This window comes from Python bivittatus, unplaced genomic scaffold, assembly GCF_059951505.1.
Source record: "Python bivittatus isolate LINGU-HERP-01145 unplaced genomic scaffold, Pbiv_v1 ctg000600_np1212, whole genome shotgun sequence".
Taxonomy (NCBI): Eukaryota; Metazoa; Chordata; class Lepidosauria; order Squamata; family Pythonidae; genus Python; species Python bivittatus.
This window is the reverse complement of record NW_028277082.1, coordinates 273,506-292,442: the sequence shown is the minus strand read 5'-3', so window position 1 is coordinate 292,442 and position 18,937 is coordinate 273,506. Positions and strand designations below refer to the sequence as shown.

The 18,937-nt window shown below is 60.1% G+C and overlaps 1 protein-coding gene across 2 annotated transcripts in view; it reads left to right on the top strand.

The window, feature by feature from the left end:
- The first annotated feature begins 675 nt into the window (after positions 1 to 675).
- Positions 676 to 18,937, top strand: part of AGAP3 (ArfGAP with GTPase domain, ankyrin repeat and PH domain 3) — a 66,063-nt gene continuing 47,801 nt past the window's right edge. The window contains exon 1 of one of the 2 annotated variants that reach the window (XM_088147707.1): positions 676 to 1,116. In XM_088147707.1, coding sequence (XP_088003833.1) covers positions 840 to 1,116 — 277 coding nt within the window. In that variant the 5' untranslated portion in view covers positions 676 to 839. The remainder of the gene's footprint in view (positions 1,117 to 18,937) is intronic. The other variant, XM_088147708.1, reaches the window with a different exon arrangement.

Sequence of the window (18,937 nt, the reverse complement as noted above, 5' to 3'; positions counted from 1 at the left end):
TCTCGGGGAACGCTGGCACCTGGCTGAACCCCGCTGCTCGGGGTCACGCTTCACGGGAGCTTCCCCAAGGCTCCCAAGCAAGCACGGGCCACGGAATGGGGCAGGTCTTCCGGAAGCCCCGCCACCGGCAGCAGAACGGGCGCAGCAGAGGGGGGCGGTCCGCTCCCCGATGGCCGGAGGGGCCCTCAAGATCTGCCCCTAAGGCAGGGGGGCAGCGAATTCGCCAGCGGCCCGTTCAGTGCCCGGGGGAGGCAGGCGGGCAAAGGAGGGGACGGACGAAGCGGCTTCGGGATATCAAGCGCAGCTCGGGGGAAAACGGGCCCGGCGGGAGGGTCTCGGGGCGCGACGCGGCGCAGGTCAGAAGCCAAGGAGCGGGCGGCCCGAAGGCTTTTCCCGGCTCGGCGCGCACGCAGTGCGAGGAAGCGGCCCGCAGTTCGGCGCCCACCCGGCGGCCCCCCGGGGCCGACCGAGGGGCCGGGGGCTGCCCGAGCCGAGCCGAGCCGCGCGCGACCCCGGCCTGCCCCCTCCCTCCGTCCCTGCCTCCGAGGGCGGCCCCAGCCAGGCGCTGACGCGGGAGAGGGGGCGGAGGCGGAGGCGGGGCGGGGGCGGCTCGTGACGCGACCGCGGCTGTCGCTGGCGGAGCCGCCGGCAGGGAGGGGAGAGGAGAGAGGGGAGGGGAGGGGGCGCGCGGGCGGGCGAGCGGGCGGGGCGATCGCGAGCGCAGCCCGGGGCCATGCAGCGCCGGGAGCCCGCCGCCGCCGCCGCCGCGCGCCGCTGAGCCGCCTCCCTCGCCCGCCCGCCCGCCCGCCGGCCGCTCGCCGCTCGCCCTCGCGCCAGCCATGAACTTCCCGGGCGGGCCCGGCCAGAGCCCCGGGCAGCCGCCGCCGCCGCCGCGGGACCCACCGAGCCTGGCGGCGCCGGGAGGCCCGGGCGGGCCGGGCGCGGGCGGCGCGCCGCAGCCGCAGTTCGGCCTCTCCAACTCGGCGGCCATCCGCGCCGAGATCGGGCGCTTCGAGTCGGTGCACCCCAACATCTACGCCATCTACGACCTCATCGAGCGGGTGGACGACCTGGCGCTGCAGAACCAGATCCGCGAGCACGTCATCTCCATCGAGGGTGGGTGCGCGCCGCGCCGCGGACAAAGCCTCGCCCGGCTGCCCGCCGCAGAGAGGGGAGCGCCGGCGCGCCGAGCGGGAGCGGCGGGCGGCTCTGCGGCTCTGCGGCGCGCGCGGGCGGGTGCGCGGGCGGCCGGCCCCCGGGCAGCCGCCCGCCTGCCCGCGCGTGCCGGTGCCGGGGGGCGCCCCTCGCCCGCTGCGGGGGCAGACTTCGCCCCGCCAGGCCGGGGCCGCGCCGCGCCATCGCTGCGGCCGAGCGGAACGGGCCGCGTGGCGCAGCGGGGGGCGGGCGGGGCCCTTCCCCCTCCCCCTCCCCTCCTCCCCCCCGGCGGGGATGGATCGATGGGCTCGGCGCGACCCTTCACCCGCGAAGGGCGCCGGGGGGTTAGGGCGAGCGCTTTGTCTCCGCGGGACGGGCGGCCGGCGGTGCCAAGGCCTTGCCCGTCAGCAGAAGAGCCCACCCCGCGCCCATCCCTCTGCCCCGCTTTGTGCGACCGCGGGGGCCCGGGTGGGGGCCGCGCTCTGCTCCCCTCCCCGCCTCAGGGCATGCCCGCGGAGGCCGCGCTCGGGGCCCCGCCTCTCCGCAGCTGCCGCGTCCCGGTGAGGGCGGCCGGGCCTGTGCGGAGGGGCTGCGGAGGGCCGGGCCGGGCGCCGGGGCCTGGCCCGCCGGCGGCCGAGAGCCGCTCCGCTTGCGCACGTGCGCGGGCTTTTCGGTGTCGGCAGCCGCACGGCAGCGCCGAGCCGCGGAGGAGCCTGCGGGGGTGGGGGTGGGGGCGGCTCGGCTGCCGTGCGCGGGGTGCGCGCCCCCTCTGCCTGGCCGGGTTCCTGGGGCGCAGCCGGGGGTGGATCGGCTCAGAGAACTGCCCCGAGGGCAGCGGACGCCGCAGCTGCGGCTGCACGGAACAGCTCCTGTAGTGCCCCCCCGCGTCCTGCTTGGGGCCTGGGCTCATCGGGAGGGGCGTCTCGTGCTCGGGAAAAAATTCGTAAGGCGAGAAGTCGGTCCGTGGCCCGTGGGTGGTATGCAGTGGCACCGCGTGAAACCTGCAGGGTGGGTGGAGGGGCTGGAAGGGTCTGCTCGGGCGCCCCGGTCTGTGGACAGAGAAAGGGACGCCGCAGCGGCAAGTGGGTGCCAGGGGGACCAACTCTGGGCTTGCCAGGGCGGCAACAGCTGGTGCGGCAGAAGCGGGGGGGGGCGCTTGCTCCAGGGCAGCGGCGCCCAGTCCCGGTCCTCTTCTCTTCTCTTCCCTCCCAAAAGCAAAGGGACTTTCCTGCCTGGGCAAGGCGGAGGGCTGAGGACGAAGGGGGCGCCCTGGAAGACCCTCATCCCCGCTCTTGAGAGTCAGAGACTCCAGGCCCCAGCAAGGGGCAGCTGGGGGAGGAGCGGAGCGGGAGTGCAGCCGTGGGCCGCAGTCCCCTGGCCGGATATGAGTGGGGCCGGAATTCCGGTGGAGGGAGGGGGCCCAGTCGTCTCTCCCTCTTGCCCACTGTGGCTCCTCTGCCACTTCTGCCCCCGGAGTTGTCCTTCCGGCTCGGGGGGGGGCATTCAGTGGATCGTGGCTCCCTGAAGAGCCCGTGGGCAGGGGCCTCCCTTCCCCGACAGGCGGCTGTGTGCCAGGGACAGTCTCAACTGCTTCTCATCAGACTGGAAGGGACAAGAAGGGCCATCTGGTGGAACACCCGGCTCAGTTCGGGATCCGCTGGAGCGTCTCTGCCATCCCTTGTAGAGGCAGGCCTGCGGTGCGGAGGCTGGCGCAATGGGGTCTGGAGGCTGGGATACTTCCTCCAGGTGGGTGGGAGGAGGGCTCTGCGTGGCATCTCCCTCTCGCTCTCCAGCTCAGAGGGGTCCCTTGGCTCAGAGGAGAGCGGGGCTTGCTCTGGTGGCGTACCTCAAAAACGCGCCTGCAGGGCCCGCAGGAGCTTCCTCATGAGCGACTAAGGAAAGGAAGCCTCAGAGGGGTGCAGTTGTCTGCCCTGCCCTGATCTGGCCTGGCGAGGGGAGCCTCCCATGGCATCCCTGGTCCTTGGGGGCATTTTCTTGGTCCTCCAGGCCTGTGGGGGTAACCCTGTCTGAATTCAGGTCGATTGCCAAGACGGGTCAAACTGACTGCGGGGAAGCAAAAGGGCTCCCAGATGGAGAGAACCCACGGTTCTGTGCCGTCCGGGTAGCTCTTCCTCAGGGGGCCCAGGCGGCTCAGGGGCTTTTGGCCGTGTGAGAGGAGGGCATCTCCCACCGAGGCGCCTCTTTTCAACTCTCTTGTCATTAACGCCATGCCATCGTGGAACTGTTGTCTTCGAGGGGGAAACCTGGAAAGGAAGTTGACTGTGGCCTGCGGGTATTTGCTCCCTGTTTCCCACCAGCCCCACAGACTCCGGAATTGCCCTCTGCATTTGGACGTGGCAGGTTTTCGATGACCTGCCTGCTTCTCGCCGGGGCCTGTTGCGGCGAAGGCCCGTTAGCCGGTCCCTCCCCTTCCTCCTGCTTTGGGTCTATGCATCCGGCTCTTGACCCCGTGGAGGGCTGGTGCACCTTGTGCCACTCTGCCGAGAGCGCCAGGTGAGCCCTGGCCTGGGCCCAGCCCTCGTTCGTGCCCCAGCGCAGCAGGAGCAGGGTGCGCCCGGGAAGCCCCTGGCCCTCCTCCGCTCCTGCCGCACCAGCTGCTGTGATCCGAGCAGCTCCTCCACCTTGCGCTGCTGGTCTTGTTCAAGGGTGGCACAAAGTCTTCCTAATTCTGGAAGTATCCTCGATTGCTATGGGACAGCACTTTTACACTGGCAGTTTTAATTCTAGCGTCTCCCTGATTTTCAGCACGGAGGTCGTCGTCGTCTTCACAGAGGCCACCTCCCAGGCCCAGGTTTTCACCGAGCTGCCCGTCACGGCTCCAGAGTCCTCTTCTGCTCTGCCGGGGCAGCGGAGATGATGAGGCTCCCGGGTTCCACTTGCTTGCGTTGACTTGTGCTTGGCATTTTAATTCTGATTCCACGCTCTGAATAATTGGGTGTGATCAGCCAATGTGGCCTCCTTGTTAGTCATTCTGGTTAACTGCGAACAAGGTAAATGTTTATTTGTTGATGTGCAAGATTTGTAGGCTACCTCACTCCAGAGGCTCTAGGTGGTGTTCAGAATCAAGCCCGCGATGCAAGGAATGGTGTCATAAAAAAGAATAAAGCTGTAAACAACTGTAGACAGGAATGGCTCGACCCCTCTCCCAGGGGAGGCTCCCCGTTGCTGGTCTGGGGGAATCCCTGTCCTCTTAGGCTCCACCTGGGGGCACAGGAGCTTCATTGAAAGTCCGAGATCCTCCTCCTCGTACCCGCCTGCTCGCTGACGCCCTTTGAAAACACCAGCACGTTTACTGGGTGGGACCATCCCTGCAGAAGCCACACTGATGGTGCTCTCCTGTCTCCTCCGGGAAGCCCCCTCTAATGTGTTCCATCAGCTTCCAGAGAACAGGCCTTCGCTGTGCTTTTAAGCTGAGGCTCTGGAATGAAAGTCAATTCCAAGGAGGCGTTGTTTTGTTGGAAACAAATTCACACCTTTCAATGTCGCGTTTGAGTTCTTTACCAACTCCTGGGTGATCTTGCACGGGCCTGGGCGACTGGTTTATTTTCAGTTCGTGTCTGACTTGGGCACCGATCGGCCTGGGTGCTTCAGGTCCCCCTTCTCTGGAAACCAGGGCAGGCGGGCATTTGTCCAGCCTTCTCTGCTGTTTCCAACCACCTTCTTGCCATCCGGGAGCTCAGTCAGACTGAAGCAGGTTCATTTGGATTCCTGCGTCAAATAGATGGAAAGGTTTTGATGACGCTGGACGGTCTTCTTGGCTCCCCAGGGTGTGGGTATCTCTCGGTCTCTTGTGGCATCCTCACCGCATGCTTAGCTTTATTTTTGCATCGGGGGCAGCTTGCGTTCGCTGTTGGGCAAAGGTTTCCATTTCCTGTAGGGACCTGGTTGCCTCGGATGGTTTTCCAAACCTTCTCCTTGGCTGTCCGGGTGCCTCCTTAGCCGTCTCGGTTGCAGTGACACCTTTCCAAATCTGAACAGCGTGTTCTAAACAAGCTTCCGCGATGGTGGCGTTGAATAATGTCCTGGAACAGTATAACCTCTCAGCGTTCCCTCTCGTCTGCTTTCTCGCCAGTTCTCTCGCTTTGGGGAAATTTGCTTTTTCAAAATCAAATCGACCTTACTGGATTTTCTCTGGGGTCGCCCCAAGACGACTGCGTGTTCTGGGCTTCAGAGCATCCTGGTCGCTCTTTCCTCTGAACTCAGACGTTGCCTCTTACTGAGTAACCAGCAAATGGCATAGTAATTTGGGATGGGGGTGTATGTTTTCTTAATTTTGCCAGACTGTTTCCAAGCAACAGAGATTGCTGCTGCCCCCTTTCCAAGACTTCCTCTGAAACCAAGATGTGGGTGGGGGCTGGGGCTGGAAGAGAGAGGTGGCCCTGAGCCTGTTCAGGGCCACCGCTGGGGCTGGTCTAAAGCAGGTTGCCGTGAGCTGGCCCTCGGTTTATGATGGGATGGAAGAGTTGCAGAAGCCCTCTGGATTGGGGAGGCAGCTGCTGTGAACGCTCCCCCTGCCCAGGAGGTGGGATGTTCATAGCTGATTTGCCAAGGGAAGTAACCCTCCCCTGAGGAGCAGGTCAGCGCAGCCAGTTCACATGGAGGGACGCCTCTCTCACCCCCCCACAGCACCCCCCCACTCTCTGCTTGGCCCGGGGCCCCTTCCCCACTCAATTCTCCCCTGCTTCGCAGGAGGCGGGCAGAGAACAGCTGAGCAGCAGGGAAGAGGGGCCGTGGGATCCCTCTGCCTCTGCACCCTGTTTCCCCAACTCGGGGCCTGCTGGGTGGCATCGCGAAGAAAGGGAAGGGGAGCGGCCTCTCCATAGGCTCCGTGAACCGAACCCCCAGCAGCATTCTCGGCCGTGGCTGTGGGTGGGGGGAGGTGGCAGCAGGAGCACAGGGCTTCCTTGGACTGTTTGTGCCATCCTTAGAAGCTGGCAGGTGAGTGCATGAATGTAGCTCTTAGGCCCTCCGTTTTTCCTGCCCAGGAGCAGAACTTGACATTTCCCCCTGCTCAGTTCATCCGCTCCAGCCCACGGTTCCAGCCTGTCTAGACCTTTTTGAATCTCTCCTCCAAAGTATTTAGCCACCCCTCTTGGCTCTGCATCATCTGCAGACTTAGCTCCCTCCGCCGAGCCGCTGAACAGCACAGGGCCCGGAGCAGGGCCCAGTGCCCACTCCATCCTTCCCTCCAAGCTAAGCACAGCCTGATCCTTTAAACTGCCGCTCAAGACTTCGTTTCCAGACCCTTCACCACCTTGGTGACCCTCCTCTGAACTGCCTCTGCTTGGTCAGCGTCCTTGTTGAACTGCGGTGCCCAGAAGTGACCACGGTTCTCCCGATGGGGTCTGACCAGGGCCGAGTAGAGTGGAACGTATACTTCCCACGACGGGGACTCCGTGCTCCTGTTCATGCACCCCAGTGTAACTTTGGCCTTTTCTCCTCAGCAGCTGCTCTGCGCTTCTGTTCGGCTTGTGGTCAACAGTGACACCCAGATCCTTTCCCACGGGCTACTGCCCAGCCAGGCCTTTCCCACTGTATTTTTTTAGTGCCTTTCATTTTTCCTGTCCCGAAGCAGAGCTTAGCATTTGTCCCATCCTGTTCATTTCAGCCCACAGCTCAAGCCTGCTGAATCTTTCCGAATCTCCTGTCTTTCCTCCAACGCATTGGCCGCCCCTCCCACTTTACGCCTCTGCAAACGTGATAAGAGCCCCCCCACCCCCCTCCTCTGTCGTGGATAAAAAGGCTGAACAGCAAGGAGATGCGATCCTTCTCTCCGGGCTGACATGGCTTCCTTGCGAGTCCTCTCTGGATGCGGTCATTCAGCCGACCGACAGTGACGTCATCTAGCCTGTATTCTGCCGGGGTCCTGGAATCCTGGGCCTGGAACACTGAAAGGGACGAGGGATCGAAAGGATCGTCTACAGGAGCCCAGCGCTCTTGGCGAAGAAGGATCTCGTGAGGGATTCTACCAAAGGCTTTCTGTTCAGGAGGTCTCTACGGCGTCCTGCAGTGGGAAGGTCCCTTCTGGATTCCTCCGACTCCTGCTCTGCTTCCCTCTCCCCATTCTGATCCGTGGCTGGTTCCAGCCTCGGCCACTTGGTAGTCCCATCCTGGTGAGAGGCGTGCCGTTGCTGGGAAAGCCTGCGCGGCCACAGGCCTGCCTGGCCTCCCCCCCGCTAGCCAGGGCGGGAGCCCAGGCACGTGGCAGAGGCCAAGGGGCAGGGCTGCTGGGCATCTTCCCCCTGGCTCGGATGGCCAAGAGGACTTGGGCTCTTGGCAGGGCCAGTCTCGTCAGGAGGTGTCTGGGTGGGCCCTGGCAGCTGCCTCGCCCAGCCGCTCTGCTGCCAGGCGCACCTTCTTCCTGTCTTGCCACGGGGCGTCCCCTAGGGCGCCACTGCTGGCTGCCTGAGCATGGTGGGTGACCGGCAGCCCACAAGGGGCAGGAGAGAGCCAGCCTCCAGAAAGCAGCCCCATGGCAGAACTTCTACGTAGATGCAGCCCCGATTGGATTGGGGGCTTGACATGTTGCGCTGCAATCCTTACTTTTGCTTCGCCTGCTGTGGAGCTTGGTCGGCCCTGGCGTAAGGTCTGGTGTTTTGTATGAATCAGGTGATTATTTGAGAAACGACAGCTTAGTAGGAATCCCCCTGTGTGTGGGCAGCTGGAGAGTGGGCAGCCACACTTTGGGGGCTGTGGCTTTAGACAGCAGCCCTCCCCCCAGATGGCACGGAGGTAACTTAGACAAGCGGGGAGCAGCTCCACCCCATGCGGATGGGTGAGGGTCCTCTGTTGGGAGGCAGTGGACTTTGCCTTCCCACCCCAGTTGCTCCATCACGCAGAGGGTCCCGCTGGGGGTCAGTGGCTCGTGTGGTCTGCAGGCACGCCAGAGGGCAGCCAGGAACCATTCCCTGCCTTGAATCCTCCCTGTGAGAGGCATTGCCCCTTGGGGGCACCACTTGGATGCCTGCTCCAGCCCGTGGCCTCCCCCGCCAGGAAGAGAAGCACCAGAGGATCCTCTTTGGGGCGGACGGCTGTCTCCCTGCTTGAAATGTCTGCCCTGGCCCACAAACCCGCCAGGACTCTCACCTCAGCTGCTGCCCCTTGCCCTGGCCGGGCCCGCCTCGAGCACCATGTCCCATCCTGAGGGCTCGCCTTGAGAGGAGGACCAAGACCCCTGAGCAATTCAGAGAAGGACAGCGAGGATGGCCGGGGCACATTCCCAAGGGGGCTGGAAAAGAGGGGATGGGCAGTACGACACCCCTCTCCGCAGTTGGGCAAGGAGGTCACTCAAGCTCAAGACACTCCAAGTGGGAGGAGCACTGAGCCAGAAAAAGGGTCAAGCGAGTCCTGAGCCGGGGGCGGTCCTCCTTGCTGCAGGGGCCGGAGTTAGGGACAGAAGTGGGAGGTGGGGGGGAATTAGGTGGGCTTGGCCTGACCCGTCTCAAGGCTCTTTAAGCCTCCAGAGAGCCACAGGTCCCTGTCCTCGCCCTGTGTTTGGCGTCTGCTGGATCTTCCATTTTTTGAGGGGAGAGGCAGAAAGAGCACACACCCCCAGCAGCAGGCACAGCAATTGTGTCTCCAGCCCCCCTCCTTCACCTCCCTCCTGGATGGGGGCTGCTAACCAGATGGGAGGGCTCTCTCTGCCTGTCCCCCCCCCTCGCCTGCTGGACCTCCACAGGCTCTGCTTGTGTTTTGCAGCCATTGCTATAGAAACCTGTCTCTGGCAGGAAGCGTTGATGAATGGGGGCAGGAGGGAGAAAGAAGCAAAGCCGGCCCCTCCCAGGAAGGCAGAGCTGCCCCAGGCATGTCCTCCTCTCTGCTGCAGTCACCGAGGGGGGCTTCAGATGACGCCCTCCCCTTGCCTTGGTTTCCAGAGGGGGCAGCAGGGGACAGCCTCCAGGAAGGAGAGCCTTCGCAAAGTGGGGGGGGGGCAGCCCTTTGGAGCCCAGACTGGGCAGCCTGATAGGGCTTAGACCTTGTGTTGGGGCCAGGAGTTTTCTGTCTGGAAGATGCCCCCAAGGGCCACAGCTGGTAGACATCTGCCTGACCCAGCATCTGGCAGAAGCAGAGCCGGTGAACCGCTCTGCAGCAGCAGTGGCAGTGCTGGTTCCTCGGGGGGCTCAAACAGGGCGGGGGAGGCATTTGGAGTGGGGGCCGGGCGCAGTACTGGGTGGGCTTTGAGCCTGCTTCACGCCCTCCGATGCCTGGCTTGTTGGCGGTGCAGACAGGAAGCTCTGCGGGCAGCGGCAGGAAGCCCTTCGGCTGAGCCCGGCCTCCCCCCGGGCTGTGCGGTGAGGGGTTCCTCTCTGCGGCTGCTGCAGGGCACGCCTGCTGCCAGGGGTGTCCCGGCCCGCCCACCCGCCCGCCCAGAGAAGCACTCTGGCTCACAGGTGGGCAGCCCAGAGCCAAGCCAGGCTGGTTAGCTCTGGCCCCGTCTGTCCTTGTTGACGTAGCTGGGGAGGGGGACGACGGGACACGTTCAACATTTGGGGGACTTGCGTGCTCAGTTCCATATGCTGCTGCCTTTGTGGTGGTGACTGTGTGACATTTTGGGGAGATCACAGACCGCGGTGCCCATGTTGCACGTGGACCAGTCTAGTTGCCAAAGGTAACTTTGCGCTTGTAGAAAAGGGGACCTGCGAGGAGGAGGGTGCAGGCTAGTGCCTGCCAGTTCATATGAGGCATGCATTTATGCGTGTGTGCATACTTCTAGGAATTCGTATACTGCCTGCTCTGTGGGTTCTAGGTAGCTTGCAGTCAGAAAACAGGGCCACGGAAACAGCATAAAACATGACCAGCCAGTTAACAGCTGCCCCAAATCCTGCTGTCCACTTGGGCGACACGTCCACGGGGCCGGGAAGAGCACTGTTTTCACTGCTTTCTGGATGCTGGCAGGATAGGGGCCATCCTGATCTTGGGGGGAGGGTGGGGTGTGTTCCAGAGAGAGGCCGCTGCAGCCGGGGGGATCCTCTGTGGTTCCGTCATGCGGAGCTTGCTTCTGTGTCTCTGCTTAGTCACCTGGGAACGGTGCGCTGGTGTGGCCTCGAACCGTTGATTTGGCAGAGCTGCCCTGGCTGCCAAAATGGGTGGGTGGGTGGGTGGGTGGGTGGGTGGGCAGAAGCGACTGGCAGAGCTGGACTGAAACGGGAGGGGCCTGGAGCTGTCCTGTCCTCCAGGAGAATTTAAGGGAGGCGGCAGACGCGTTCTTGCCCTGGGCTGGGCTGGGCTGGCCTGGCTTGGCCTGGCCTGGCCTGGGCTGGCCCTCCACCCTGAGGGTCTGGCCTGGAGACAGCCAGGCCCAGCAAAGTTAGTCTCTGTTATTTTGGAGTCCTTGCCTAAGCAACCTTCTTGGAGTGACTGTATCAGAGGTGCTGGGGGGAGGGCTGAGGCCCGTGTGGCTCTTTGGGGAAAAGCCACTTCTCCTGCAGGACCCAAGCAGAGGCATCTAGGGAGCCCCCTGCGTCGCCTAGACCCTCGCTTACAAAGGGAGGGTTTTAAGCCAGCCCTGCCCCGTCCCATAGCTCAAAAGGCAATTACCTGGGCTTTAGAAAGCAGTGTTTGCGAGTGGGTAACTCCCCCCAGGCAGAGACTTTGCGTGCAGGTGGGCACTGTAGTCCATCCCATCTGGAGGTGCCTGGTAGGAATCGCCCGGGCTGTTCTTCCAGGAGCACTTGAATTCAGAGGATGCATGTGTTGCTCCAGAGGGGTAAAGGAGTGTGGGCAGCCCCTCTGCCGCCGGCTCTCGGTGGGGCTCCTGGGTCAAAGGCTGGGGGGGCTGCCTTGGATCCGGCAGAGGGGCTAAGCTGTGAATGGAGGGGCTCGTCGTGGGGTTTACTGGAATGGAGTTCGAGGTGAAGCGTTACAGGGCTGCTGGCTGGCTTAAGCCACCTCTGCCTCCGTTCACCTTCTTACACCAGCCCCCCACCCCCCGGAGGAGAGGGGCCCCCCGGGAAGAGCTACTCGGTCCCTCCCTGAGTCAGGAGGCACAGCTGGGGACTGCTTGGGCCTCCGAGATACTGCCCCCCATGAGGGGGTAGATATTAAGCCTCCCTCCCGCAGCGCATCAGTTGCCCCATTTGGATTAATGGCAAAGAGTGGTGGCTTGGCAGTGTTGGCAGGGGCTGAGCTAATGCCAGGCACTGCCGTGTCCCCCCCACAGCTGGCCTGCTCTGGGGCTTCATGGAAGGCAACCCTCCAGGCCCAGATAGGCACTTGCTTCCCTGCAGTGTCCCTGTCCTGCTGGCCACCTTGGCTGGAAAAGCTGGCTCGCTCTGATGGTTTTCTGTGTGCCCCCCTCACCTGGCAACAGATGGGGGCTGTGCCCTCTCCTCTTCCTCCCTGCCAGCCCCTTCAGCATAGAGCCCCTCCCTCCCACCACGGTTGTGCCCTCAAGGGGGGGTGGGGATAGAGCTAGTCAGGATGGCTCTTTGGAGCCCCTGGGTGCAGAAATAGCGCCCCCGACCCTCGTAGCAAAGGTGGGGAGGGCCTCTGGTTGGTGCGTGGCAAGGCAGCAGGTCCAGGAGGGGCTACTTTAAGGTGTAAAGGGCCTTGGGCTGTGAGGGTTCTATCCTGGATGGACTGTGCAGTTTCCTTGAGGACCCCCCCCTTCAGAGAATCATAGAGTGCGGGGGGGGCGTTCTCCAAGGGCATCTGGTCTAACCCTTACTCAGGGCGGGAATCCAGAAATGCTGGGCTTCTCAAAGTCTGCTGCTGGCGCCCCCTAAAACGGTAAATGAAGTTGTGCAAACTCCCCCCTCCTGTGAATCAACCAACAACTTTATCTGGATTAGGCAAGAAAACTGTGCCTTTTTAACAATGAAGTGCTAATCTGCGCACCCCGGGGACGCTCTGACTCTGCAGCTGTTTGCCTGCGCAAGCAAGGCCCACTGTGTGTCTTGACAGCACCTCAGGCCGAGCTGGGCGGCTGCAGTCCCCCTTTCACGCAGTCTGAGGCTCACGGGCCACCCTTTAGGGACTCCTGCACTGATCTGCCCCCGGCGGGTGCCCCCGCAGCCCCATTTGCAAGCCTCTGCGTGGCCCTTCTCCATCTCCCCTTCTCTCCCGGGGTGGCCCTCCCGCCATCGTCCCCCGTGGATGCAGCAGGAGCAAGTCCGCCCCGCTTGCACCCCGTGGCTTTGGAGGCCCTCCTGCAGCGCTGGCGGGTCTGCCTTGCAGGCCCTCCGAGACAGACCAGGTCGGGGAACAGCCGCCCCAAGAGTCGCCAGCGCTCTGTGTTATCAACAGCGTCCCCCCCCCGCCCCCGTCCGTCTGACGCCAAGGAGAGTCCGGGTGGGGCGGTCTTGGGTTTCTTCCTCTCCCTTCCCCGCTTTCCTGGGCTGAGGTCGTCTTTTCCCAGCAGTCGCGGTCGCGGCGTACGTTCTCCAAGGCCGTCTCCGTCCTCCTCCGCAGCCGAACGTGCCCGGTTCCCTTGACTGCGCCTCCTCAGGCTGAGTTTCCAGGTCCTCATCCGCCTCCCCGGTCTCCTCTGCAGCCACCTCTGTGACACTCTGGAGGGTAGACCTGGGAGAGCCACTTCAAAAGCACCCTGTGCAGTGCGGAGCGTCACTGATTTATCCGTTTGGCTTGGGTCTGTTCCACTCGTATACCGCTGCATGGCAGCTTGTGCCCTGATCGCTTCCTGGCTAGGCTACTGCAGTGTGCTCTCCTTGGGGTTGCCTCAGAAGACCTCTGGGAAAGTGCAGCTGATGCAAAATGCCATGGCCCAATGGTTGGAGGGCGTGACCCACCAAGCGCGCGCAGCACCGATGCTTCGTACCCTGCCGTGGCTGCTGGCTGCCTTCCGGGTGCAATTAGAGGGGCCGGTCTTGACCTATGAAGCCTCTGTAGCTTTGGCGCCCAGGACCTGAATGTGTCTGTCTGGCAGGTTCTTCCTGGGGGAAGGCTATGGTTCCTCCCCACCCTTGTGAAGATAGGGGAACGGAGACCAGGAGGTGTTTTTCAGTCACTTCTCTAGCCTTGTGGAAGAGCCTCCTTGGAATTAAGACTCCACCATCGCTCTTAATGTTATGGAAACTGCTTTAGATGGGACTGTTCTGGAGACCGTTTGGTGACTAATTAATTTTCAATATCAATTTCACTTGTGGCTCCTGGTGTTACCTATATTTCTTTATTATTGTTGTTGTTGTTCTATACTATTTACACTTGTTTTTGAATGACCTTACTATAGACATTTTAACTGACTTATGTTTTTTACTGGATTGCTATAAACTGCTGTAAGTTGTTTTGATTTGGTGGCATATAACTAGTGTAAACACAGTCCTGTGCCTGTGGATTTGATTTTTCCCACCCAGATGCAGGACCCAACACCTGTCCCATTGAACATCATCCTTCTGGATTTGGCCCACTGTTCAGGCCTACCCTCGTTGAGGTCAAATGTCATTTGGTCACCTAGGATACACACTGATCCACTCTGTGTGGTGCCATCTGCAAGTGTCCCCTCCATTCTGTCCTGTAGAACATTTGTAAAGATGTTGAATCCCGCTGGGCTGAGGACAAAGCCCTGGGAGACCCCACTGGATATTTCTCACCAGGACGAGGGAGAATGGATGCACTGTCCATTCCAGCCCATGTTTATCTTTCTTTTCCATGAGGGTGCCATGGGAGACCTTGTCGAATGCTTTACTGTGATCAAGTTACACTAAGTCCCTAACATTCCCTTGGTCTACTAATTAGTCTGAATGCTTGCAGACCATCTCTCTTAGTACCTTGCCTAGTATGTAGATTAAACTAACTAGTCTGTAGTTTCCTGGGTCCTCCCTTCCCTCCTCAAACACTGGGCCGTGTTTGCTCTTCAGAGTTCTCCAGAGTTTTCAAAAATCCCAGCCAGTGATTGTGTGCTCCTCTGACTCTCTGGGGTGTAATTACTTTGGCCCTGGGGACTTGAATTATTTTAAAGTAGCAAGATGAGCTCTTACTGTCTCTTACCAGACTTGAGTGTGTTTCCATCTCTTCCAGAAGACAGGTGCAAAATAGGTGTTGAGCAGTTCCATCCTGCTCCATTATTACTTCCCCACTTTCCTTGCACAGCAGGTCAGCAATCTCCTGGGGTCTTCTTTTATTTCAGACATTTCCAATCCCCTCTTTATTTTGTACACATTCCTCACTAGCCTCATCTCATGCTGAGCTTCAACCTTGCAGTCTCCCATTCTTGCAGGCTCATTCCCTGTGTTGGTTATTAGCCTCGGCGTCCCTTTGCGAGGCATCTCCTATTTGCTTCTCAGCTTCTTGGTGGGCTCCCTGTTGGTCCAGGTCGGCTTCCTGAAGCTTCTGTTTCTCCTCCTCACAGGATGGTCTTGGGCCAGGGCTCCTTGTTTGTGGACTCTTCCACCCGCAGGCTTCTTTATCCTACAGGATTTCAGGCCCTGATATGTTGCCCACATTCACCAGAGCTTTTAGGTCTGCCTTCCCGAGGTCCAAGCTCCACGACTCAGCTTCTTCTCCCCTACTTACCTTGATAGGATGTGCTAGCTCTTCTGAAGATGACTGCCACCTCTGCACCATGAACCAGCTCTTCGTTTTTGGTCAAGATTAGGCCCAGAACAGCTGGGCCTCATTTCTTTTCCCATCTTCTGAAAAATGAAGTGTCGGCAAGATCAATCAGGAACTTCTTGGACCTCCCAATCGGAGCTGAACTAATTTTGACCAGCTACTGGGGTAACCAAAGTCTCCCTCTTAAGTTGGGCTGTGTCCACCTCTTTTGCCTGGGTGGTAGCCTATTGTAACTTCCCACAATGGCTATTCCGGAAGTGATACCCAGAAGCATTCAACATGACTGTCACATTTAGAGGTGTGAATTTCTTGACAGGCCCATCTTTATGTTCAAAGCCTTTCCCAAGTGTGTCATGCACTGCGCGTACTTCCTGTTTGATGGAACGGGGTCCCCTCCCTTAAACGCTGTCATCTAATGGGACTGAGGAAGCACACCCTCTCAGGAGTGGCCCCGGCCCTGTGGACCCCCCCCAAAGATCTGGCAGGCCCCCCTCCTCTTCCAGAGGCCTTGAAGAGCTGGCTCTTCCCACAAGTACAGGTATGGGGTGAGGTTGGGGCCCAGCAAGGTGGGACGCTGATGTGTGGGAGAGTGTTGTCCCGGACGCCGGGGTTTTTTCTTGTGGTCGGTTGGTCTTTTACTGTTTTTATTGTCTTGTGAGCTGCCCAGTGTTGCGGTTCATAATGTGGGTGGCTCTATAAGTCTTTTAAATAAATAAAATAAACGCTGAATTGGTACAGTGAATGCTACGTGTGGCATGGATGCAATACAGGCTTATCTACACTTTTTTTGGGTCTTGTTAAAAAGCATCATGTGAAAGTCTCTATTGACCAAGCCATGACAGGCAGTGGAAGTGGATATCTACGGGCCCATCTGGTGACAGCCGTGGCATATGGAAGACTGTGACTTGGAATGCAAGAAAAATAAAGGCTAAAGAACATGCCTTAATACGTGAAACGCAAGAAAGAAAAATAGCTGTGTTGGGTGTCTGTGTCTGAGAATGGGGAAGGGTGCAATAGATCGGCCAAACTGGTCTGATCTTGTAGAATAGGATTGAATAGCTGCAGATAAGTGGTTGATTGGATTATGAATGCAAGGGCTAAAATGCATGTCACAATGTATTGTGACTCGGTGTCATCTCCACCTCAAAACAGGGCTCTGTGGGTGGATGGTAGTTGCATGTTGCCCTCCGGGACTGGTGCCAATGGAAGAACCAGAGAATGAGATCCAAGCGACAGGAGCGGATGTGTGGGAATGAGATGAGAGTACAGTCGAAGTGACGGGGCCATTCAGTGGCCCAGAATAAGCTGACGTGACAGAGGCTCCGGGTGTTGCCTGGGAGAGACTGGCGGCGAGGCCTCGCTTGTGAAGTTGGGCTGCTGCTGTACTTGCCCTCGGTTGCCCAGCGGCTGCCCTGCCTACCGCCATCGCTGCAGCCCATCGCAGTGGAATAGGGATCCTGTGGAGCCAGTTTCCTGGCCTGGCCTGGCCTGGCCTGGCCTGGCCTGGCCTGGCCTGGCCTGGCCTGGCCTGGCCTGGCCTGCCCTGCCCTGCCCTGCAGAGCTGACATCAGTGTGGCAAGCCTGCTGTGCGTCACCCCCCTTCCCTCTTGCATCCCCGTGCGTCGGGGAGGCGTCTCTTCTGAAGACCCTCTTGCTCCCCAGGACTTCGGGAGCGTTTCGGCCCTCCCTGCTTCCGTAGCGGACCTCCAGGTCGCCTCCCGGCCCTCTCACCCGTGACCTCACTGCAGAGTCGGCAGCGCATTCTCAAGCTGATGGTGCTGGGGGAGGCCGCCCTGCCTTGCTTATGGGAGGCAACTCAGGAGCGCGTGGACCTCTCCCAGCCGCCCAGGGCCTGTCTGAGGCTGGACACCACAGGTCCGGCCTGGCCTTGGTTTCGGGGCAGATACGACGTGCTCTGAAGGCGGGGAAATATTGCCATCTATGCCTGGCCATGGTCAGATCGCTCTTGGGTTGGCTGGGCGTTAACTAGCCACTAATCTCAGGTAGGGCGGGTCCGTTTGGTCAGCCCCCCCAGGGGTCTAATGGAGCCACTTGGTTTCCAGAGGGCACTTGGAGAGTTCCCTGAGGCTAGGGCAGCCCGTGCTGCTGGGGGTTTGACTGCCTGCTGGAACGGGGCAAGACCGCCCTTAGCAAAATTACGCCTCTCTGCAGGGGTTCCTCAGTTCTCTGAGACGCTCAAAGAGATGAAACGAATCGGGAGACATCCAGAGGGCTGCTGGTGTGAGGCAAGGAGAGTCGTGAGTAAGAGCCCCTATTCAGGCCCGCTCAGCGGCAATAGGAGTGGCACAGTGATGGTATCTCTCTCCTCTTACTGCATCCACAGAGTGCCATCCAGCAGCCCTTTTTAAAGGGAGCCAGACCTACTAAGGGAGGAAGGGCAGGGGGGTCGTCTGATGGGCCACTGTGAGGAATTTTCTAGGCCTCTGGAGGACAAAGTTGCTCCGGTCTACTTGGAGTTGAGTGCGAGTCTTGAGGAGGTGAATGACACGTCATCCTGTGAGCTTATTTGGGACGAATTTGAATTTTCATGAGTCCTGAGAATATGGACAAGGCAATGCCAGCGGTGGTCTGGATCCCTGTGTCTCGTGGCTAGTGATGGGGAGCAGCCTTGGGGCAGTGGTCAGTCTCCAGAAGCCATTGCTCACCCCAGAAATTTGGATAAATGTTGGGATAACTGTTCCTCGGAAATGTTGCCGAGAAGGTGATGGGGCTGCAGTTGCAGAGGGCTCTAGAAGAAACAGATGATCTGGAACCTTGTCAGTCGGATTTCAGGACAAGGCGCAGCACAAAAGGCCTTGGGTCACTTTGAAAGGGGGTGCTGGGAGACAGTCGGAGGATGCAGTGAAAACAGAGAGAGGTTTCCACTTCGCTGCTCTTACTGACGCAGCGTTTGGTTGTCTTCTGACAGCATCGTTCTCAGTGCTTCATGTCCTGGAGTTCCCTGGTAAACCACAGAGCTCCTCTGGATCTAAATGCTCACACCCCAACTGCTTCGTAACTCGTCCTGGAGTTCTCCCGGGCCTTGGCGTCAGGCTCCTTGTCAGTGTTTTCCAGCTGCCCTTTGCCCCCCTTCTTAAAGGCCTCTGCGCCACCCCCGCCCTCCGCGGGGTCTCCGGGATCCCCGGAAGGGGCTCCAAGCCGGCCCCAGGAAGCTCGTTCGGGACTCTTGGGCAGAATCAGCCTGGCCCCACCGGACACGCGGACTTCTTCATGGGAGCCAAGGGCCCCCCGGCCGTCCCTCCGTCTGGGCGGCCACTGAGGCCCCTTTGGACCCAGCTCCTCTTTGGGGAGGGGGCCAGGCAAAGGAGGGGCGGAGGAGCTCTGCCCTCTCCTCAGCACCTGCGATTGTCCTGCCTCCCCCCGGGCATCAGGCCCGCCTCCCATTTTTCATGACACGGGCAGAAGAGCCGCTTCTGCTGCTCGCAGCTTCCCCGCAGCCTCCGTTCTCTGTCTGTCTTAGTCGCCCCAACTTCATCTCTACCTTTATTAGCTCCTTCCTGGTTGTGTCTTCTGTTCTCACGTGGATCAGCAGGAAGGGACATTTGACAGCAGGCTTAATGAGCCTTGGAGGTCTTTCCATCACCTCCAGTATATGTGACCCAGGAAGGGAACAGCACCCTTCTCTTGATGGGCAGCATGGATGACAGATTGCTGCTTCTGTCCTTCTCAGCCAGGAGCCTCTGATCACTCCCCCCCCCCCCGACACCCATCACTTCCTCCTGTTCAGGGCAGAGGCAGGAATTATTCATCCATGGCAGCTGCTCTTCACCCAGGGCTCAGTGGGGAGGCCCCAGGACCTCCTCTGAAGTTCCAGAGTAGCAGAGTAAACGTGGGCATTTCTGTCGCGTTCCTCCCTCTCTTCGTCCCCTCTGCCTGGCTTTCTCCTGTCTTACATGGTGCCGTTGCACCCTGCAGCCTTCCCTATATTTGGTCCAAGCATTTCCCATCTCAGGGCGGACAGTCTTCCCCTTACCACGCTGAGAAGGCAGTAAGCTCACACTGGCTGTATGTCCGCTTGTTGCCTTCAGATAGGAAAGCACGTGTGGAACATTCACGGGAGGAATTTCCGCTATTTCTGTGTTCTCAAATGAACAGAAAAAGGGGGAAATGCTTTTATGGAATCCCCTGTACGTTCCTCAGGAGAACTCATACGCAAGAGTTAGGATGAGCTTTAAAGGCCATCTAGTGCAACTCCCTGAGCAGTTCAGGAATCCATCGGAGCATTTCTGAC